Source organism: Hyla sarda, chromosome 2, assembly GCF_029499605.1.
Source record: "Hyla sarda isolate aHylSar1 chromosome 2, aHylSar1.hap1, whole genome shotgun sequence".
Classification (NCBI taxonomy): Eukaryota; Metazoa; Chordata; class Amphibia; order Anura; family Hylidae; genus Hyla; species Hyla sarda.
In genome coordinates, this window is record NC_079190.1 from 931,797 (window position 1) to 955,611 (window position 23,815).

At 47.3% G+C, this 23,815-nt stretch overlaps 1 protein-coding gene across 1 annotated transcript; it reads left to right on the forward strand.

The window, feature by feature from the left end:
- Nucleotides 1–22,708: 22,708 nt before the first annotated feature.
- On the forward strand, nucleotides 22,709–23,647 carry LOC130357548 (olfactory receptor 52N2-like). The gene has a single exon (XM_056560245.1). The coding sequence runs from the start codon at nucleotides 22,709–22,711 to the stop codon at nucleotides 23,645–23,647; it is 939 nt and encodes a 312-aa protein (XP_056416220.1).
- The last annotated feature ends 168 nt before the right edge of the window (nucleotides 23,648–23,815 follow it).

The window sequence follows — 23,815 nt, forward strand, 5'->3', positions numbered from 1 at the left end:
TATTCCCAAGCAGGACCAAGTACCTCCTCTTCCTCCTCCTCAATAGCATCCTCCTCTTCTTTTTTAGAGGAGGAAATCTCTCGCCACCAGCAACCAACGTAACTGAGGGTGACACTCTGGAGATAATAACTTACCAGTGACCAAATTAATGTACTCAAGAGGGGTTTATCATTTGTACCTGTGAACAAATTTGATAAATTTTCATGGAATAAAGATTTACATTAATTCTGCAGTAAATTAGTGGCATCGGCTTTTTCACCTTCATGATAAAAGACAGTGCCAGGAGTTGGGAGTCTTAGAAGATGTTCTACCAGGAATACGCATCCTGGAGGAACTTCAGGAGCCCAATATGCGTGACCCAGGCACTGGTCCATTCACAGATTTACGTCCTAAGAGCCCCCTGATGCCACCTATGTCAGATCTTTCCAGCATAGACATATTTTACCGGTGGTTACCAGGGAGATAGAATCTATCCAGGATAGACAGCATTTCCAACACATGACCAGAGAAGAAACGCATGCCCTTATAACACTAGAAAAGGACAATGAATTCATTATAAAACCGGCTGATCAAGGCGATAACCTGGTTGTTCTGAATCATCAGAACTATGGACGTATGTGTCTAGATCTACTTTCCTGCAGAGAAAATGACACTATACTTTCTTCTGATCCCACCTCACAATTTGTGGAGGAGCTGGGATATTTCCTTCCTGAAGCTAAGAGTTGTCATTTGATTGATGAAAAGGAATTTCTTATTTCCTGCCAAAGCGTTAGTTGCGACCTTCTACTGCTTACCTAAGGTCCACAAGGGCACTCGCCTACAGAAAGGCCATTATTTCGGGAAATGGCTCGGTAACAGAGGCTGTTGGTGTCTATGGATCAGGTATTAACCCCTTATTAACCCCTTTTGCACTTTCGTTTTTTCCTCCTCACCTTTTAAAAATCATAACCCTTTCAATTTTCCACCTAAAAATCCATATTATGGCTTATTTTTTGCGTCGCCAATTCTACTTTGCAGTGACATTAGTCATTTTACCCAAAAATGCACGGCGAAACGGAAAAAAAAATCATTGTGCGACAAAATCGAAAAAAAAACGCCATTTTGTAAGTTTTGGGGGCTTCCGTTTCTACGCAGTGCATATTTCGGTAAAAATTACACCTTATCATTATTCTGTAGGTCCATACGGTTAAAATGATCCCCTACTTATATAGGTTTGATTTTGTCGCACTTCTGGAAAAAATCATAACTACATGCAGGAAAATTTTTACGTTTAAAAATGTCACCTTCTGACCCTTATAACTTTTTTATTTTTCCACGTACGGGGCGGACTCATTTTTTGCGCCGTGATCTGAAGTTTTTATCGGTATGGTTTTTGTTTTGATCGGACTTTTTGATCACTTTTTATTCATTTTTTAATGTTATAAAAAGTAACCAAAATACGCTTTTTTGGACTTTGGAATTTTTTGCGCGTACGCCATTGACCGTACGGCTTAATTAATGATATATTTTTATAGTTCGGACATTTACGCACGCGGCGATACCACATATGTTTATTTTTATGTTTTTTTTACACTGTTTTATTTTTTTTATGGGAAAAGGGGGGTGATTCAAACTTTTATTAGGGAAGGGGTTAAATGACCTTTATTAACACTTTTTTTTTACTTTTTTTTTGCAGTGTTATAGGTCCCATAGGGACCTATAACACTGCACACACTGATCTCCTATGCTGATCACTGGCGTGCATTAACACGCCTGTGATCAGCATTATCGGCGCTTGACTGCTCCTGCCTGGATCTCAGGCACGGAGCAGTCATTCGTCGATCGGACACCGAGGAGGCAGGTAAGGGCCCTCCCGGTGTCGGATCAGCTGTTCGGGACGCCGCGATTTCACCGCGGCGGTCCCGAACAGCCCGATTGAGCAGCCGGGTCACTTTCACTTTCACTTCAGAAGCGGCGGTCAGCTTTGACCGCCGCTTCTAAAGGGTTAATACCGCACATCGCCGCGATTGGCGATGTGTGGTATTAGCCGCGGGTCCCGGCCGTTGATTAGCGCCGGGACCCACGTGATATGATGCGGGATCGCGGCGCGATCCCGCTTCATATCGCGGGAGCCGGCGCAGGACGTAAATATACGTCCTGCGTCGTTAAGGGGTTAAGGAAATTTGTCACCACACTACCATCATATGTTCGTGACACTACTGATTTCCTGCAGAGAATAGATGGGCCGTGGTGCCAACATTAGGACCCTGGCCACGCTTTACCTTCTGCTGACATATCTTGCATGTGACTGTGTTAATCTCCTCCGGATGCTTGATGAAAAACCCCCACACCGCCGAGTAGCTGATTTTCCCACCTGCAGTCTGCACTAATTGACTGCTACTGGCGCCGTCTCCAGGAACCCCTGTTCCACTACCTCCCAGAAAGGTATGGGGCCACGAAGCAGGTGGTCTCCCCCGGGCACGTTTGGCTCCTGAATTTCCACTACTGCCACCACGCTGACTGCCAACCGTGCTACCACCTTGCTGCCTCAAGGGCAACCTGCAACTCTCTTCTCCTGATGATGATGAAGTCCCTTCTGCACCCGGCTCCCAATTGCAATCGGCTTCATCATCATCCTCCTCCTCCTCAGGTTCCCCAACAGTGTCTGCTTCAGGACCCTGAACACTTGCAACACCGCCCTCCACGTCCCTCTCCGCATCACTACTTGGCCGCCTAGCGGAGAAAGCGGCGCATGTCTCCTCCCCTTCTTGGCTGTCCAGTAGCTGCTGACTGTCCTCTATTAGATCGTCCTCAGTAAATATTGGAGCTGAACCCACAGCATAAGATACTTCTTTAGGAGAGGGAACAGCATAGGACAAAGGCAATGGGAGGACAGGGACTGCTCCCGGGCCATGCCAACTGAGGGTTGTGTCTGGGGAACCCACCGACTGTTGACTGGGGGTCAGATGTCACTTGTAATGAAGTGGATGAGCGTGTTAACCAATCGACGACGGCAGATGGGTTGTTGGTCGAGACACGACCGCTAGCTGATAACGGGAGCTCAGGCCTCTCGCTGCGACTCCTGCTGCCGCTCTCCACTAGTCTGCTGCGACCTCTTCCTGATGAATTTAGGCCTCTGCCACTCCTCTGAGCACATCCTGGCACTTCTCTTGTAAAAAAAGAATGGCAGCAGCACACTTGGTCAGCAAAATGGAGGCTCTTAGCGCACTTTTTGATCAAAACGTGTCCCCCCATCCACAACGTGGAGGTGGCCTCATATAGGATGGGATCCTAAAATTCACTCACCTCAGACTGGGCGACATGCTGGATCCACTAACAACCTAAAACCACCTCCTGTGAAATAGGGGAGGGGATGCACGGCTACAGAAGGAGCCACTCCCCCCACATTGCACAGCAAAAACAAAATGAAACAAAAATGTAGCCAGCACCTAAACCCAATACACAGGTGCATGCTGCTGTGACAAGTACAAGACATGTAAAAAAAAGAAAATGGCAGCAGCACACTTGGTCACGTTTTGATCAAAAAGTGCCCTAAGAGCCTCCATTTTGTTGACCAAGTGTGCTGCTGTCATTTTCTTTTTTTTACATGTCTTGTACTTGCCACAGCAGCGTGCACCCGTGTATTGGGTTTAGGTGCTGGCTACATTTTTGTTTTATTTTGTTTTTGCTGGCACTTCTCTGCCTGACATGTGCGTATAAGAGGGGAGGACAATACGCTTCACTACGCTTAAAACAGTATTTGTCTAGAAGAGCAGCAGGTGTGTACTTTTGGCTGTCCTTTTACAGTCACTCGGCCCTTAAGACTTTAACAGGAACAAAATGATACAACACTTAGATGTACACATGTGGTATGCACTTATGAGGGCAGTAGAATGCACTCCACTACGCTTAACAGTATTTGTCTAGAACGGCAGTAGGTGTGTACTTTTGCCTGGCCTTTCACAGTATCTAGGCCCTTGAGACTTTAACAAGAACAAAATAGTACACCACTTGTTGTACGTATGTACGATGTACATATGTAATATGCACTTATGAGGGCAGAAAAATGCGCTACAATACGCTTAAAAAAAGCATTTGTTCACACCAGCAGTACACACCAGTGCTGCAGCACACAGTCTCTGTGTACTACACCCAAAATTGTACTCTCTCTCTCTCTCTCAATCTCCATCCCTTCCCTATCAGTGGTTCTAGGCAGGATTTGTGCTTGAGCTGAATCGTTGCTGTTATTCTGTGCAACACACACTGCTCTCTGTCCCTCTCTGTAATAGAACACTGTGGACAGTGACTGGGAGGTAAATCGCTGCCGTAAGAACGCTTTTCTGTGAAATACACACTGCTCTCTGTAACAGAACACTGTGGACAGTGACTGGGAGGTAAATCGCTGCAGTAAGAACGCTTTTCTGTGAAATACACACTGCTCTCTGTCCTTCTCTCTGTCCACCAGAACGCTGATGTGACTAGGAGGTGAAACGCTGCTGGAATGAGCTTTTCTGTGCAACACACAGCGATGTCCGTCCTATCTCTCTGCAGTGTAATGAATGAAGTGACTGGCCGCAATATGGCTGCTGATTATATAGGGCTGTGGCATCAAAGGGATGACTGGCTGCTGATAGGCTGCATCCTGCATGTGATTCAGGGTCATCCCGCCTACCCTTGTTCCCGCCTTCCCAGGATTCCTTGCCCCGTGTCCTCACATGTGGATCCGCCATTTTATGGACCACAATAAATGGAGTTTAATTAAGAGATTTTCTCAATAGAATCCCGATGATATTCGCATTCCTTACAAATCGAATTTTTCCTGAAATTCGGATTCGGCAGATCTGCTCATCCCTAAATATTATAGTAATATAATGACATGATCACAGCCCCACCTTCTGTATGACATCACTGATATATTATAATAGTAATATAATGGCATGTGATCATAGCCCCTCCCCCTGTATGACATCACTGATATAATATAACAGGAATATAATGACATGTGATCACAGCCCCGCCTCCTGTATGACATCACTGATATAATATGAGAGTAATATAATGACATGTGATCACACCCCGCCCCCTGTATTACATCACTGATATAATATAATATTAATATAATGACATGTGATCACAGCCTCGCCTCCTGTATGACATCACTGATATAATATAATAGTAATATAATGACATGTGATCACAGCTCCGCCCCCTGTATGACATCACTGATATAATATAATAGTAATATAATGACATGTGATCACAGCCCCGCCCCCTGTATTACATCACTGATATAATATAATAGTAATATAATGACATGTGATCACAGCCCCGCCCCCTGTATGACATCACTGATATAATATTATAATAATATAATGACATGTGATCACAGCCCCGCCCCCTGTATGACATCACTGATATAATATAATGACATGTGATCACAGCCCCACCCCCTGTATGACATCACTGATATAATATAATAGTAATATGATGACATGTGATCACAGCCCCGCCTCCTGTATGAAATTACTGATATAATATAATAGTAATATAATGACATGCGATCACATCCCCGCCCCCTGTATGACATCACTGATATAATATAATAGTAATATAATGACATGTGACCACAGCCCCGCCCCCTGTATGACATGATTGATAAAATATAATAGTAATATAATGACATGTGATCACAGCCCCGCCCCCTGCATGACCTCACTGATATAATATTATAGTAAAATAATGTCATGTGATCACAGCCCCGCCCCCTGTATGACATCACTGATATAATATAATAGTAAAATAATAACATGTGATCACAGCCCTGCCCCTGTATGACATCACTGATATAATATAATAATAATATAATTACATGTGATCACAGCCCCACCCCTGTATGACATCACTGATATAATAGTAATATATTGACGTGTGATCACAGCCCCACCCCCTGTATGACATCACTGATATAATATAATAGTAATATAATGACATGTGATCACAACCCTGTCCCTGTATGACATCACTGATTTAATATAATAGTAATATAATGACATGTGATCACAGCCCCACCCCCTATATGACATCACTGATATAATATAATAGTAAAATAATGACATGTGATCACAGCCCCACCCCCTGTATGACATCACTGATATAATATAAGAGTAATATAATGACATGTGATCACAGCCCTGCCCCCGTATGACATCACTGATATAATATAATAGTAATAGTGATCACAGCTCCGCCCACTGTATGACATCACTGATATAATATAATAGTAATATAATGACATATGATCACAGCCCCGCCCTCTGTATGACATCACTGATATAGTAATATAATGACATGTGATCACAGCCCCGCCCCCTATATGACATCACTGATATAATATAATAGTAATATAATCACATGTGATCACCGCTATAACCTGATGTTATTATATACCTCTGTACACATGGCCCTCACCATCCCCCATAGATATATATATATATATATATATATATATATATATTGTGAATCGCTCTTGCAGACAGGTGCGGTTGCAGTATAGAGGCAAGGAAACAGTATTTTCCAAATCAAAGTTCAGTGTTTTATTCATACTTGGCACACAGCAAACAGTCTTTAAATGCAGAACAAAAGAAAACATAACAATAGTCCACCTGTATTCCTTAGGTGTTTGTTCACACCTGAGTACATGCCATGCGGCATCAAGCAAGTCTTTTCCAGGCCTCCAGGCAGACTGTTCACCAGCTTCCAACCTTGGAGCAAACGTAGGGAAGAACTCCACTCTCAGCTCTCTATGGCTGTGTGAGCTGCGACTAGCAAATCCTCCTCAGCTGGTGAAGCAGGTTGACTTTAACCCCTTAAGGACCACAGGCTTATGGATACGCCCTTGGTCGCTGGTACTTAAGGACCAAGGGCGTACCTGTACGCCCGTGGGAATTTCGGTCCCCGACACGCGCCGGGCGGGGACCGGACCAGGGTGACTGCTAATATCGATCAGCAGGCACTCCGTGCAAATGCCCAGGGGGGTCATCAGCGACCAGTTGAACCGGAGATACTTGGTGATCGGGGGTGTAGGATACACCCCCAATCACCTACTGTATCTATGGGGAGGTGGCGATTTTGTCACCCCCCCCCCCCCCAGGAGTGCTGCTATTGGACGGACAATAGCAGCCAATAGCAGCTGGCAGGGGAGGGGTTAATGTCCCCTTCTCGCAGCTCAGCCAGCTCACTGAGTTCAGTCAGTGGGCAGAGCTGCGAGACGGAGCCATGGACCCCCTCAGCCGTGATCGGAGCCCCCTCAGGGATGAAGAGAGCCAGTATAGTGCAGGGTGAGATTTCTAGTAAAGGGAAAGGTAGGGGAAAAAAAGTTAAAAAAAAACTTCCCCCCCCCCGACCCCCTAATAGGTCCTAAAGGGTCCGCATTTTTCAGTGTGACCCGGGCCCTATTAGGGGTTCATGGTGCTGCCATTTCCCCCCTTTTTGGGGGGCCGCAGCGCTTCCCCCCCCCCCATATAACGGTGTGTGATTTTTAATCACACACCGTTATATAAAAAGTTAACACTAAACACACACACCACACACTCCCCCCCTCCCACACACACATCCCCTCCCCCCACCACCGCTCCCCCCACTACCACCGTAGAAAAAAGGCGATGGGTCGCCAGGCATTTTCGGCGGTGGTAGCATACGCTTTACTTGCCTCCGAATCTGCCAGTGAGGATGATGAAGATACTACATTCCTGTGTTCTTCCTCGTCTTCCTCATCATCTAGTACTGATGATGAGTCCCCTGTACAGTGGCGGAGACGCCATCAGGTGAGGCCACGCACCCCCCATGAAAGTGGCCCAGTGGCCGGCACTAGTACGGTCGTCTGTGCCGCTCGTAATAGGAGTCCGACCCCCCAGGAAATTTTACCGGAGCTCCCTACCAGTGAACCTGTCTGGAGACCCCCAGAGGGTTATCAGCCACAGATTCCGGAGTTTGTTGGCGACTCCGGAATCCGGATTGACACGGCTGAGTTCACTGAAATTGACAATTTCAGTTATTTTTTCAGTGCCACTATATTCCCTCGAAGCGGGCGCGGTATGGCGTGAAGCTTTACAAACTCTGTGAGAATACCTCCGGGTACACTTACAAGTTTAGAGTATATGTGGGACGGGATTCCCGTATAGAACCCCCAGAATGTCCCCCCACTCTGGGTGTTAGCGGGAAAATCGTTTGGGAGCTTGGGCACCCATTGCTGGATAAGGGTTACCACGTGTACGTGGACAACTTTTATAGCAGCATCCCTCTCTTCACATCCGTTGCTGCCAGATCCACGTCGGCTTGTGGGGCCGTGCGGAAGAATCAGAGAGGCCTCCCTCTAAATTTTGTTCAGACACCTATTCCCAAGGGTGAGTCCCGTGCCCTTGCCCATGAAAACTTGTTGCTGGTCAAGTATAAGGATAAGAGGGATGTCCTTATGCTGACCACAATTCATGGTAACGGCAGCTCACCTGTCCCTGTGCGAGGTACCACAACAACAGTCCTCAAGCCCGATTGTACTCGGGACTACAATCAGTACATGGGGGAGTTGATCTTTCTGATCAAGTCCTCAAGCCATACATGGCCATGGGCAAAACACGGGTATGGTACAAGAAAGTTGCGGTCTACTTGGTACAGGTTGCCATGTACAACTCTTTTGTACTGTCCCAGTACGCTGGCAACACAGGGACATTCCTGCAGTTCCAAGAAGAAGTCCTAAAGGTCCTGATCTTTGGCGACCGGGAAAGAGCAGGCTGGACTTCCCAAGAAACTGGAGTTATAGGTGCCAGGATCATCCCAGGCCAACACTTTCCAGATGAGGTCCCCCAGAAAAGATGCAGAGTGTGTAACAGGATGATACGGAAGGACAAGAGGGGGATACGGAAGGACAAGTGGGGGATACGGAAGGACAAGAGGGGGATACGGAAGGACAAGAGGGGGATACGGAAGGACAAGAGGGGGATACGGAAGGACAAGAGGGGGATATGGAAGGACAAGAGAGGGATACGGAAGGACAAGAGGGGGATACGGAAGGACAGCACCACTCAATGTGACACTTGTCCCGATCCTCCAGGCCTCTGCATTAAGAATTGCTTCAGGGAGTATCACACTTCCATGAAGTACTAAATTTTCTCTTTTCATTTAAATTTTCCATAATTTGACCCCAATGTACCAAGTCCAGAATACATTCCAAGTTTTACCCCATAAAACCACTAAATTGTACAATATAAAAAAATAAAACCTGATAAGACCTCTGGGGGTATTTTTTCCAAAAATGGGTCATGGGTCACTGAGTCACTATCATCGGGGACTTTTTATGTTGCCTCAAATGCGCAGCGCTCTTTTTCCACCTGAGCGGCATTTGAGGCAACAGGTTAGGGACGGCCACACACATCACATTCCCAGAATGATGATTCAGAGCATAGGGTTTGGGGTGGGCATATTCTTTAGTTTTGACTATGCTCTGGGTCACCATTCTGGGAACATAACCTGTTTAATAATTTTTATTTATGTCCCACTGTACCACAATTATTTACCCCATGTAATGCCCCTTGAGGGGGGTCCCACTGTTCTGGCTCCATACGCAGCTATACAGACGCTCAAGGCCCCTGAATGCACTCCTGCACTTCCAAGACCGGTGTGCATCTGCAGAGCTGTATACGCCCATATATGAGGTATGTCCTTACTCCAAAGAAATGTATTTTCAAATTTACGGTGACATTTTCTCCTGTTACCACTTGTAAAAATGAAAAATTTGGGGTAACCACAGTATTTTAGTGTAAAAAAATTTAAAAAAATTCCTTTTCACATCACACTTTAATGAACATTTATCAAACACCTAAGTGGTGTTAAGGCTCACTGTACCCCTTGTTCAATTCCTTGAAGGGTGTAATTTCCAAAATAGTATGTCATGTGTTTTTCTTTTGTTTTTTTTTTTGCTGTTCTGGCACCATAGGGGTTTCCTAAATGCCACATGCCCCCCCCCCCCCCCATTTCAACAACATTTGCAAATGTGACTCCTTCTCTTCTGAGCATTGTAGTACGCCAGCAGTGCACTTGACATCTACACATGGGGTATTTCCATACTCAGAAAAGATGGTGTTACAAATTTTGGGGGGCATTTTCTCCTATTACCCCTGATAAAAATGTAATATTTGGGGGAAAACCAGCATTTTAGTGAAAAAGACATTCATTTACACATCCAACTTTAACAAAAAGTCGTGAAACACCTGTTAAGGCTCACTGTATCCCTTGTTATGTTCCTTGAGGGGTGTAGTTTTCAAAATAGTATGCCATGTGGTTTTTTTTTTTTGCTGTTCTTGCACCACAGGGGCTTCCTAAATGGGACATGCCCCCCAAAAAACATTTCAGCAAAATTTGCTTTCCAAAAGCCAGATGTGACTCCTTCTCTTCTGAGCATTGTAGTTCGCCTGCAGAGCACTTGACGTCCACACATGGGGTATTTATATACTCAGAAAAGATGGCGTTACACATTTTGGGGGGCATTTTCTCCTATTACCCCTTGTAAAACTTTTAAATTTGGGGGAAAACCAGCATTTTTGTGAAAATAAAATGTAATTTACACATCCAAATTTAACGAAAAGTCGTGAAACACCTGTGGGGTGTTAAGGCTCACTGGACTCCTTGTTACGTTCCTTGAAGGGTGTAGTTTCCAAATTAGTATGCCATGAGGTTTTTTTTTTTTTTTTTGCTGTTCTGGCACCATAGGGGCTTCCTAAATGTGACATACCCCCCAAAATCCATTTCAGAAAAACTCACTCTCAAAAATCCCATTGTCGCTCCTTCCCTTCTGAGCCCTCTAGTGCACCCGCCGAACACTTAACATCCACATATGAGGTATTTCCTTACTCGAGAGAAATTGGGTTACAAATTTTAGGAAGATTTCTCTCCTTTTACTCCTTGTAAAAATTCAAAAACAGGGTCTACAAGAACATGCAAGTGTAAAAAATGAAGATTTTGAATTTTCTCCTTCACTTTGCTGCTATTCCTGTGAAACACCTAAAGGGTTAACACACTTTCTGAATGTCATTTTGAATACTTTGAGGGGTGCAGTTTTTATAATGGGGTCATTTGTGGGGTATTTCTAATATGAAGACCCTTCAAATCCACTTCAAAACTGAACTGGTCCAAAATTCCAATTTTGAAAATTGATGCTGAACTTTGAAGCCTCTGATGTCGTCCAAAAGTAAAAACATCTCAACTTTATGATGCAAACATAAAGTAGACATATTGTATATGTGAATCAATATATCATTTATTTGGAATGTCTATTTTCCTTACAAGCAGAGAGCTTTAAAGTTAGAAAAATGCGCTCACAGCGTTCTCCTGTTCGCATCGCCCCGGTCAGACCCGCTGACCGGGTGCGCTGCGATAATGTCCCCAGCCGGGATGCGATTCGTGATGCGGGACGCGCCCGCTCGCGGTGCGCATCCCGACCCGCTTACCAGACTCGTTCCCCGTCTGTGCTGTCCCGGCGTGGGCGGCCCCCCTCCCTAGGGCACGCACGCGCCGGCTCTTTGCGATTTAAAGGGCCAGTGCGCCACTGATTGGCGCATGGTTTTAATTAGTGTGTTCACCTGTGCACTTCCCTATATTACCTCACTTCCCCTTCACTTCCTTGCCGGATCTTGTTGCCATTGTGCCAGTGAAAGCGTTCCTTGTGAATCCCAAGCCAGTGTTCCAGACCTCTTGCCGTTGCCCCTGACTACGATCCTTGCTGCCTGCCCTGACCTTCTGCTACGTCCGACCTTGCTCTTGTCTACTCCCTTGTACCGCGCCTATCTCAGCAATCAGAGAGGTTGAGCCGTTGCCGGTGGATACGACCTGGTTGCTACCGCCGCTGCAAGACCATCCCACTTTGCGGCGGGCTCTGGTGAAAACCAGTAGCAACTTAGAACCGGTCCACCGACACGGTCCACGCCAATCCCTTTCTGACACAGAGGATCCACCTCCAGCCTGCCGAATCCTGACAATTTTCTATTTTTTCATCAAATTTTGAAATTTTTCACCAAGAAATTATGCAAGTATCGACGAAAATTTACCACTAACATAAAGAAGAATATGTCACGAAAAAACAATCTCGGAATCAGAATGAAAAATAAAAACTTCCTAAAGTTATTAATGCTTAAAGTGACAGTGGTCAGATGATCAAAAAATACTCTGGTCCTTAAGGTGAAAATGGTCTTGGTCCTTAAGGGGTTAAGGCCAACAAAAGGCGGCCTGGATTGTGGGGAATGGCCCCCACCCTGAACTTGGTCATTCCCTGTAAGAGCCGTCCCGGATTGGCCTTCCAGGAATACTACGACCACAGTGTCAGTCTGCATCGCAGCACAGACACTGAATGAATACCGGCTCTTACTTCACCAAGGCCAGGACCTCGTGGACACATATCGCCCATCCACCACCATGCCTTTCACCTTCTCACAATATATATATATATATATATACCAGTTATTTATTTAATGACACATATGTCATCAGATTATCGATGCACATCCTAGAGGCGGTGGCAGGTACTGCGCTGTAAACTAGATCATCCAATTAGTGCAATAACTTGTCATTTAGTTTTCGTCTTCTCCCTTTTTATTAATAAATACATTAGAATATTCATCTTGTTTCCCCTGTGACAAATCTCTCCCCAGCGAGATCTTATAACGAGGAAAATAGTGATAACTGTTGTAATTAGTGCAATTAGTGGAGCCCCCAGGGACAGGAGGCTGGTACTGCAAACCTGATATTAAAGCTTCTCCTCTCTCAGCCATCTTTTCATTGACAGGATGTGATGAGATAATGGAGACGATCACACAGAGGACGCTGCAGACAGGTTGGTCCCAAGTTTATGGAGATGTTTCTAGCGTCGTAATCCAGTCTAGGTCCCCTGCCCCCCTCCCCCGCTAAGACTGGGGCAGAAGAACCAAAAACCCATCCACCAAAGCTCCCCCTTTATTCACACTAAAATAAAGCTGCATGAAGTCCCCCTGGTTGTTAGCAGATGCCTGCCAGTGTTTTAATTCACACAGAGGTATCGAATGATGCATTTTGTATGAAAAGCTGTCGGCATCACAGGCTGTATATGTGGGCTGGTTGGAGTCGTGGTAGTCAGCAGACAGAAAAGCAGGCAGTGGTGGACCGGGAGTTTGGATGGTAGTCAGCATACAGCAGGAGTGGTGGACTTGTGGTGTTGTAGTAGGCAGCGGAGAGCAGGAGATGGTGGTTTGGTGGGGGTAGTAGTCAACATACAGCAGGAGTGGTGGACTGTAGGAGTTGTAGTATCCAATGTCCAGCAGGAGTGGTGGACTTGTGGGAGTTGTAGTAGCCAGCATGCAGCAGAGGTGGTGGTAGTACTGTTTAATAAGTGGGATCTGGCACAAAAGATTTACATTTCTTACTGAGCCATGCCTGATTCATTTTAGTGAACAGGAGTTTTTCCACGTTACTGGCTAACAATCTCATTCCCTTAACGGGGTACTCCACTGAAAACATCTTTTCCTCTATCCAAAGGATCACAGGGGTCCAGCCGCTGGTGACCTCTGCCATCTCCGCTGCGGCACCCCTGTCATTTGGTGCATGGAGCGAATTCTGCTCTGTGCCCTATGACTGGTGATGCCGAACACCATGCCCCCTCCATTCACATCTCTGGAGGAGTGACGGCTATGTACTAGCCGTCATGCCCCCTCCCATAGACATGAATGGACGGGAATGGCGTGACACCGCCTCCGCTGGCCCTGAGATCGCGGGAGTCCCCAGCGGCGGGACTCCCGCAATCTAACATCTTATCCCCTATCCTTTGGATAGGGGATGTTTACAGCAGAGTAACCCTTTAAGGGTGATGCCACCTGCTGCACTGAACACTCTCTCTGATGCTACACTGGAGGTTGGATAAAGTATTTTGTGTTGTTGGTGTTATAATGCACACAGAGGTGTTGGAGGACGCAAAGGCTTTTATTATTACTTTTGGTGAGTTGCAACAGAGCAACTTGCAGCAGTAGTGCTGGTAGAGGTAGTTGAGCGTTGACTCAGTAGAGAGCAGAGACTGGACCCCATTGGGCAGGTGTTTGGTGCAGGAAAGTCTTGGCAAACTGGCTACGTAGCTTCACTTTATAGGTCTCCAATTTATTCTCCGCCTTGAAAGGGGGAAAAAATTTCCCCATTTTGGCTTTATACCGAGGGTCTTAGAGTGTGATTATCCAGTCCTCATCATTCATGAGCACAATACGCCTGTTAGTCTCAGCAAGCAGTGGTAGACTAGTGATACCTGTAGCCAGCTGGTTGAGATATGTAGTGCACCAACTGTATGCAGGATTTTGGTGATAGGAGGCCGCTGCCTGAGGTCAGCCCACAGATTAATACTTTGTTCGGCTTACTTTGAAATTCTATTTTTTCTGAAGGTTTTCTCCAAAATGGTGGCTGCAATGCAGTGGGGGGGGGGGTATGCTTATCTTGTACAGGATTAGTAACATCATATTTTAATACTTTGGACATTTATGCACGCGGCCATACCAAATATTTTTTTTTTTTTTTGGCAGGGGTGGTCCAATTAGTCTCCCCTGATCCCTGATAATGCTGCGATCAGTATTGACCACCGCATCTGAAGGGTTAATGGTTAATGGTGGGTATCAGTGCAATCGAAGCGAGTGCAGCCCCTGTGCTCGCTTTATGTACACAACGTAAATATACGTCCTGGTGCGTTGAGTCATCAGGATGTACATTTATGTCTATTGTCCCCTAAAGGACTCAGCCCATTTTGACCTTAAAGGGGTACTCCCGTGCCAAACATCTTATCCCCTATCAAAAGAATAGGGGATACAATGTTAGATTGCGGGGATCCCACCACTGGGGACCCCCGGGACCGCTGGCGCGGCATCCCGGTCATCCGTGCATGGAGTGAACTCAGCTCCGTGTTGGATGACTGGTGACTACAGCCGCCGTGCCCCTTCATTCAGGTCTATGGGAGGAGGCATGACGGCTACACACTAGCCGTCATGCCCCCTCCCATGGACATGAATGGAGCTCCACTCTCCCATGTTCCGTACACTGCTGCTGTCAGCCAGGTGATCGCGGGGGTCCTTTGGATAGGGAATAAGATGTTTTGCACCAGAGTACCACATTAAGGAAATTTTTTTCAAATCTGACCACTACTTTATGTATTAATAACTCTGAGACGCCGATTCCGAGACTTACAACAACATAACCGCTGAACTATGTAAAACGAAAGTGGAGTATCGCACCCAGGTCAGTGAGACTACAGCTAACCTTTTCTTCAAAAAAATTAAGAAAAAGATGGCAATCATGCAAGCAGAAATAAAAGAAGGGAAAAGAGAGAAATTTATTGGAGATAAAATGGACTACTATAACTTTCAAATGTTCACCTGGAATGTTAAAAAATCCCAAACAAGACGTACATGCAGAGGTCCGCAGAATAGACGCCAAGGAGGTAAACCACGAATACCCTCTGATTTCTGGACCATGGATTCCGATACCAACCAATCCGATGAGTCCAAGAACCGCCCCACGTCCTGCTCCGTTCCAGTCACCGTTCCAACCAGGAGGGACAGAACTAGAAAGAGAAACGGGCGCGACAATGAGAAGAAATGGATTCTCATGGAGGGACTGAACTCTGAAATCGTCTGCAATAACGACATAATCCTAACCGACGTACCCTTGTCCTCTGAGTGCATTTCATTCCTTTGGTCTGAACTTTGGTCTTAATCAATCATTTTTTGCCCAGATTTGAAGTGGATTTGTATAAAGCCACCAAATACAACTGTTAGGATTCGGCAGGCTGGAGGTGGATCCTCTGTGTCAGAGAGGGATTGGCGTGGACCGTACCGGTGGACCGGTTCTAAGTTGCTACTGGTATTCAAAAGAGCCCACCGCAAAGCCGGATGGTCTTGCTGCAGCGGTAGCAACCAGGTCGTATCCACCGGTAACGGCTCAACCTCTCTGACTGCTGAGACAGGCATGGTACAAGGGATAAGGCAAGAGCAAGGTCGGACGTAGCAGAAGGTCAGGGCAGGCAGCAAGGGTCGTAGTCAGGGGCAACAGCAGAAGGTCTGGAACACAGGCTTGGGACATACACAAAACGCTTTCCCTGGCACAAGGTAACAAGATCCGGCAATGCAGGGAAGGGGAAGTGAGGTTATAAAGGCGTGGAGCAGGTGGGAGTTAATACACTGATTGGGCCAGGCACCAATTAGTGGTGCACTGGCCCTTTAAATCTTAGAGAGCTGGCGCGCGCGCGCCCTAGAGAGCGGAGCCGCGCGCGCCAGGACGTGACAGCCGGAGACCGGGACAGGTGAGCAGATTGGGATGCGATCCGCGAGTGGGCGCATCCCGCTATGCGAATTGCATCCCCGCCGGCAGTGTCAGTGCAGCGCTCCCGGTCAGCGGGTCTGACCGGGGCGCTGCAGAGAGGAGAACGCCGCAAGCGCTCCGGGGAGGAGCAGGGACCCAGAGCGCTTGGCGTAACAGTACCCCCCCTTAGGTCTCCCCCTCTTTTTGTCTGCTTGTCCCTTCATATGAGACAAGACCATTGGGAGCGACTCTTGAGTTTCCTTCCGGAAGAAAGAGAAGTCCTGGGTAACTTCATCAACGCCAGGCAATCCAGAAGAAGTGGGAATGGGGAGGGGGGGCAGAGGGTGAAGCTTGCCACGGAGCAGAGTGTTACCAGGAAGGGGGCTATGAGGAGGCAAAATCTCAGCTTGCTTTTTGCCGAAAATATCCTGGTAAGCCTTGGGAGGGGCCGGTATGGGTGGAACCTCAGGAGTTAGACAAGTGGGAGCAGATGTGAGGCATCGTTTGTGACAAGAGGAACCCCAATTTTTGATCTCCCCGGTGGTCCAGTCAAGGGTGGGAGAATGACGTTGGATCCATGGCAGACCGAGGAGGACTTCAGAGGTGCAGTTGGGCAGAACAAAAAATTAAATTTTTTCGTGATGCAGTCCAATGCTCATAAGCAGGGGTTCTGTGCGGTAATGCACAGTGCAGTCCAATTTTACTCCGTTGACAGAAGAAATGTAGAGCGTCTTGACGAGACGGGTTACTGGGATGCTGAACCTATTAACAAAAGAGGCCAAAATAAAATTTCCTGCAGAACCAGAGTCCAAGAAGGCCACAGCTGAGAAGGAGGAGTTGGCAGAAGAAGAAATCCGCACAGGCATAGTGAGACGTGGAGAAGCAGAATTCACACCAAGGGACGCCACCCCCATGTGAACAGGGTGCGTGCGTTTCCCAGACGCGGAGGACGAATAGGGCAGTCCACTAGGAAATGTTCGGTACTAGCGCAGTACAGGCATAAGTTTTTATCTCTGTGACGAGACCTCTCTTCATGGGTCAGGCGAGACCGATCCACTTGCATAGCCTCCTCGGCGGGAGGCACAGGGGTAGATTGCAAAGGATACTGGGAGAGAGGTACCCAGAGATCAAGGTCCTTTTCCTGGCAGAGCTCCTGGTGTCTTTCAGAAAAACGCATGTCAATGCGGGTGGCCAAATGGATAAGTTCAGACAGGTTAGCTGGAATTTCTCGTGCGGCGAGTACATCTTTGATGTTGCTGGATAAGCCTTTCTTGAAGGTCGCGCAGAGGGCCTCATTGTTCCAGGCTAGCTCTGAGGTGAGGGTACGAAACTGGATGGCGTATTTGCCTACCGAAGAAGTTCCTTGGACTAGGTTCAGCAAAGCAGTCTCAGCAGAGGAGGCCCAGGCTGGCTCCTCGAAGACACTACGGACTTCAGCGAAGAAGGACTGGACAGTGGCTGTGGCAGGATCATTGCGGTCCCAGAGTGGTGTGGCCTAAGACAAGGCCTTTCCAGACAGAAGACTAACTACGAAAGCCACCTTAGACCGTTCTGTAGGAAATTGGTCCGACAACATCTCCAAATGTGGGGAACATTGAGACAGGAAACCACGGCAGAGTTTAGAGTCCCCATCAAATTTGTCCGGCAGGGACAAGCGGAGGCTAGGAGCGGGCACTCGCTGCGGAGGAGGTGCAGGAGCTGGCGGAGGAGATGGTTGCTGTAGCTGTGGCAGAAGTTGCTGTAGCATGGCGGTCAACTGCGACAGCTGCTGTCCTTGTTGGGCGATCTGTTGGGATTGCTGGGCGACCACCGTGGATAGGTCAGCGAGACATGGCAGCGGCACCTCAGCAGGATCCATGGCCGGATCTACTGTTAGAATTCGGCAGGCTGGAGGTGGATCCTCTGTGTCAGAGAGGGATTGGCGTGGACCGTACCGGTGGACCGGTTCTAAGTTGCTACTGGTATTCACCAGAGCCCGCCGCAAAGCGGGATGGTCTTGCTGCAGCGATAGCAACCAGGTCGTATCCACCGGTAACGGCTCAACCTCTCTGACTGCTGAGACAGGCGCGGTACAGAAGGACAAGGCAAGAGCAAGGTCGGACGTAGCAGAAGGTCAGGGCAGGCAGCAAGCGTCGTAGTCAGGGGCAACAGCAGAAGGTCTGGAACACAGGCTTGGGACATACACAAAACGCTTTCACTGGCACAAGGCAACAAGATCCGGCAATGCAGGGAAGGGGAAGTGAGGTTAGTAAGGCGTGGAGCAGGTGAGCTAATTACACTGATTGGGCCAGGCACCAATTAGTGGTGCACTGGCCCTTTAAATCTTAGAGAGCTGGCGCCCTAGTGAGCGGAGCCGCGCGCGCCAGGACGTGACAGCCGGAGACCAGGACAGGTGAGCAGATTGGGATGCAATCTGCGAGCGGACGCGTCCCGCTATGTGAATCGCATCCCCGCCGGCAGTGTCAGTGCAGCGCTCCCGGTCAGCGGGTCTGACCGGGGCGCTGCAGAGAGGAGAACGCTGCGAGCGCTTCGGGGAGGAGCAGGGACCCGGAACGCTCGCCGTAACAACAACTTCACAAGATGTTTAATAAAAGTGAAACCCGTAATGTGAAGGTACAATCGAGAGAGGGTGAAATTCCGGCCATAATAGGCCCTCTGCGTTTTATACCTATTAATAATTCCACCACCAGTGATAGAGAAACCTTAAATATTCTATGTTCTCTATCTGATGAAGAACCTGCTAGCTCTTCTCCCCTTCAGATCGATGTATTGCGCTTTAGAGGTGGGAATCCCTCTATGTATTCTCCTTCCATGTCCTGTGGACTTGTTTAGCCGCGCTGGGAAGTAAGATATAAAAGCCCTAGTATAACCCCCAACCTAGGAGCAACCTATCCCAGGGTGAAGAACGAGCTCTCAAATGGTACAATCTAGACCTGACTAGAAAATAACCATAGCTGACAAGGGCAGAAGCACAGTTGTCATGTCTACTGATTATTATCTGAGTCCCAACGACTATTGGGAGACGGGTCTACATATGAACCCCTTTCTTCCAATCCCACACAAAAAACTGTTAACCAGCTATGGACCTTTTTGAGGTCCCATGTCTGATATCTCAAAAAGTTGCTGAGAAAATCCTCTCTCCCCGAAATGCAAAATGGTATTTCATACCAAAGGTTCTCAAGTCGCAGAACCAACCCCCAGGACGCCCTATGGTGGCAGGGATCAACTCTGCGACCAAACCTTTGTCCCAGTGTATTAAGTGGCTTTTTAAAAACACTCTTACGTTTCACTCCCTCATATATTAAAGATACAGGTGATCTTCTTATCCATCTTGAGGGGTTTCAATGGCATGACCAATTCCAACTTGCCTCTATAGATATCGAATGCCTGTATACCCGCATCCCTCATGATGCGGGTATACAGGAAATCAGGGAATTTCAGCAGGAAACCGATAAATCAGAGTCTTTCATTTCCACCATTTGTGACTCTCTGTCCTCCATTTTGTCACATAACGATTTCAAGAGTGGAGAGGACTGGACTAGGCAGGTCACCGGCACTGGGATGGGCACACCGATGTCCTGAACATGTGCAAACCTGTTCCTCGCTGTTCTTGAACGTCGTTACATTTACTCCAACCAAAATCAGTTTGTAGGGCACATTAGTCTACGTTTTGTAGATGATATTCTGATTTTGTGGGACAGTCCTCCCCCAGTATTTTAGAGTTTTGTTGATTACCTCAATGATGTCAATACTGAGAATATGCTCTTCACTTGTGTTTTTGGGGAGGCAGAACTGGATTTTCTTGATGTGAAACTACTTGCCAGTGAAGGTAACCTAGTTACCATGGGCTACCGCAAACCTACTACCCGCAATATTTCACAGCTCCCACCCCTTTCACACAAAGAAGAGCATTCCCTATTCCCAATTCCTCCGCCTTCTTCAGAATAAACAGTGACAATGATGTCTTCTTCCAACAGACTACTGAACTTCGGTAACGCCTGTTGGAACGACAGAACCCCCCAAAAAATGGTAAATAAAAGCCTAGAAAGAGTTAACAAAATTCAGAGAGCCAAGTTATTAACCCCTAAAAATAGGTGTCAGACTCAAAATATACGTTTTACTTTCTCTCTAAACAATACCAACTTTAATCGTGTCATAGCCAATGCCATTCATTGGCATTGGTATGTACTCGAAAATGATCCCGAGTTGAAATACGTAACTTGTAACAAGCCTTTAAAGGGGTACTCCGGCCCTGAGACATCTTTTACCCTATCCAAAGGATAGTGGATAAGATGTCTCACCGCGGGGGTCCCGCCGCTGGGGACCCCCGCAATCTTGTATTCGCCACCCACCTGTTTGAGCCGGGTGGCTACCACAGGGTCGGGGTATCGTGACCGCACCCCGTGTGATGTCACCCCCCCCCCCCGCTATGCAAGTCTATAGACTTGCATAGCAGGGACGGGGAGTGACGTCACACAGGGGCGGAGTCGTGACGTCATGATACTCCAGCCCCGTGGTCGCCACCCGGCTGTTTGTGAGCTGGCATTGCGGCGTGCAGCTCAAACAGGTGGGTGGCGAATACAAGATTGCGGGAGTCCCCAGCGGCGGGACCCCCGCGGTGAGACATCTTATCCCCTATCCTTTGGATAGGGGATAAGATGTCTCAGGGCCGGAGTACCCCTTTAATCACCTACCGAAAAAGCATTACTATAGCTAACAAGTCCACCTCCACTCCTCGTTCTACAGAAATTCAGTGGCTCACAAAATTTACCCCAAGGGAAATTTTCCCTGCAAAAAATTGTTCTGTATGCTCCCTAAATATTGCCAGTAGAACAGTATTTTTAGGAGATCATACTCATGTTGTCAGCCATTCGATCACCTGTCGTACTAAGTACGTTGTATATGCTCTCTTATATCCGTGTGGTTTCTTCCATGTGGACAAGACTATCAGGCAACTGTATGTCCGCATCCATGAGCACCTTAGGTCTGTGCGCACGGGCAGCGAAGCACCGCATTTCATTGCCCGCATGCTTGAAGCCCACGAAGAGAGTTGCTCTGACCTGAAATTTGCCGATCTGGAACGGGTTAATCCCCCCGCTGACGGCGGAGATCGCAGCATCTTGCTTCTGCAAAGGGAAGCATTGTTGATTGCGAAGCTGGATGCGACCGGAGCCCTAGGGCTCAACTATCGCAACGAACTTAATGCTTTCCTGTAATAACTGTATGTATTGCCTAGCAGTCCCTAGTGCTGTGTCTGTATTTTTGTATATTTTATTTCCATGTGTACCTGGCTGTCTTGCGATGACATCATTTCCGACTCCACCTGCATATACTGAGCTCGCGCAGGTGTGGACGCCTTATCCCGGCTTGAGGAAGCGCGCGTGTCGCGTGAAACAGTCTGTCCCACACATACCCCCGTCCTCACTGTCTCTGGATGTCTTCTAAGCACCAACTGCTGCATTAAAGCCTCTACTATCGTATGGTGAGTGCCACCTTCTCTACAAACTCTTACATCGGATTGCAATACATTATGTCGGCATCATAAAGTTGACATGTTTTTACTTTTTGAAGATTTTAGAGGGCTTCAAATTATGGCAGCAATTTTCCAAATTTTCACGAAAAATTCAAAATCAGAATTTTTCAGGAATCAGTTAAGTTTGAAATCTGCCTGAACCCCTCCAAGTATTCAAAATTACATTCAGAAAGTTTGTTAAACCTTTAGGCGTTTCACAGGAATAGCAGCAAAGTGGAGGAGAACACTAAAAATTTCAATGAGTAAAAGGAGAAAAAGTCCCCAAAATTTGTAACCCAATTTCTCTCAAGTAAGAAAATACCTCATATGTATATGTCAAGTGCTCCTTGGGTGCACTAGAGGGTTAAGAAGGGAAGGAGCGACAATGGGCTTTTGGAGAGCAAATTTGGCTGAAATGGTTTTTGGGGGGCATGTTGCATTTAGGAAGCCCCTGTGGTGCCAGAACAGCAAAGTAAGATAACAGCAGCCATCCCGACCTGATCACTGTGTCCGGAGATGCGGTGATCACGGAACACATCCCCATAAAGGGGTTAATTAAAGTCCTTAAGGGGCTAAGTAAAGTCGATAAAGTTGTTTCTCACAATCCTAATGTCCAGAGGCCTCATCCCTGGACCTTGTGTATGGGAACAGCTTCCATGGCAAAAGATTGTGGTTGGGTCACAGTGGTTGCAGGTTGGTTACATTATCCTGCCACCTGACACATCAGATAAAGGACTACAACTCCCAGCTGACCTGCATCATAGCTGCCTCTCTTCTTAGTTCCCTCACCCTGCACCACACAGGCCTCGCCCCCAGGGAAGTCTCTGCTGTTACTTACCACTTCTCTTCCTGCAGGTTGGTCATTAGTCAATGGATTTGGAGCTGAAGAACCAGACGTTCCCCTTGTCATATACAGAGTTCATCCTACGTGGATTTCCTGGAGTCTCCTCATTCCGGGAGGTTCTGGCCATCCCGTTCTTCATCGTCTACGTGTTGATCTTGTCTGGGAATCTGATCATCATATCCCGGATCTGGGTGGAGAAGACTCTCCAGTCCCCCATGTATCACCTCATTGCTCTCCTCTTTACAGTGAACATCACCTGCACCACGGCCATTGTCCCCAGCACTCTGTTGGCTCTGCTATGTGGACTGGATGGGACCTCTCTTGACGGCTGCCTCTTCCAGATGTTCTTCATGTACGTCATGGTCATGTTTGAGTCTGACGTGCTGCTCCTGATGGCGCTGGACCGATATGTGGCCATCTGTAGGCCTCTGCATTACCACGACATCATGACTAGCCGCCTGCTTCTCCTTCTGTCCATCTTGGGATTCATTGAGTGTAGCCTCCTGGTGTCTCCTATAGTGATTGTGGCCTCCAAGGTGGAGTTCTGCTCCTCCAACCTCATCCTGGATTTTGTGTGTGAAAATATGGTCCTCCTGAACCTAGGATGTGGGAATATCGACGACATTCAGATGGTGGGTCTGATGGTGCGGGTCCTGGTGACCGCCATGGACATCTCTCTGCTCCTGGCCTCTTATTCCAGGATCCTGTACATAACCATGAACCTAGTGACCGGGAAGTCTCGGCACAAGACGCTGCACACCTGCGGGACCCACCTGTGTGTTGTCATCCTGAACTATTCCTGTGGGTTACTGTCATCCATCGCGTACAGGATGCCGATCTCCATCGACCTGCAGAACCTCACCAGCGCCATCTACTTCCTCTTCCCGGCCACCATCCATCCACTTATATATGGCTACAGGGTGACGGAGATCCGGGCATGTCTTATAAAGTCCTGGAGGAGATGATCAGGAGAATAACATAAGTCGTGTAATAACCAGAGATGTATAAAGGGTTAATGAGAACATTTCCTGAGGGTTACAGAATCTACAGAATGGAGCCCGAGGCGAAGAGTGATCAGTGTATTATTATTTATACATCTCATTTACTATATTATTACTTATACATTTCATTTA

Excerpts from the sequence above, each read along its gene's own strand:
- LOC130357548 (XM_056560245.1), top strand. The coding sequence starts at position 22,709 with ATGGATTTGGAGCTGAAGAACCAGACGTTCCCCTTGTCATATACAGAG.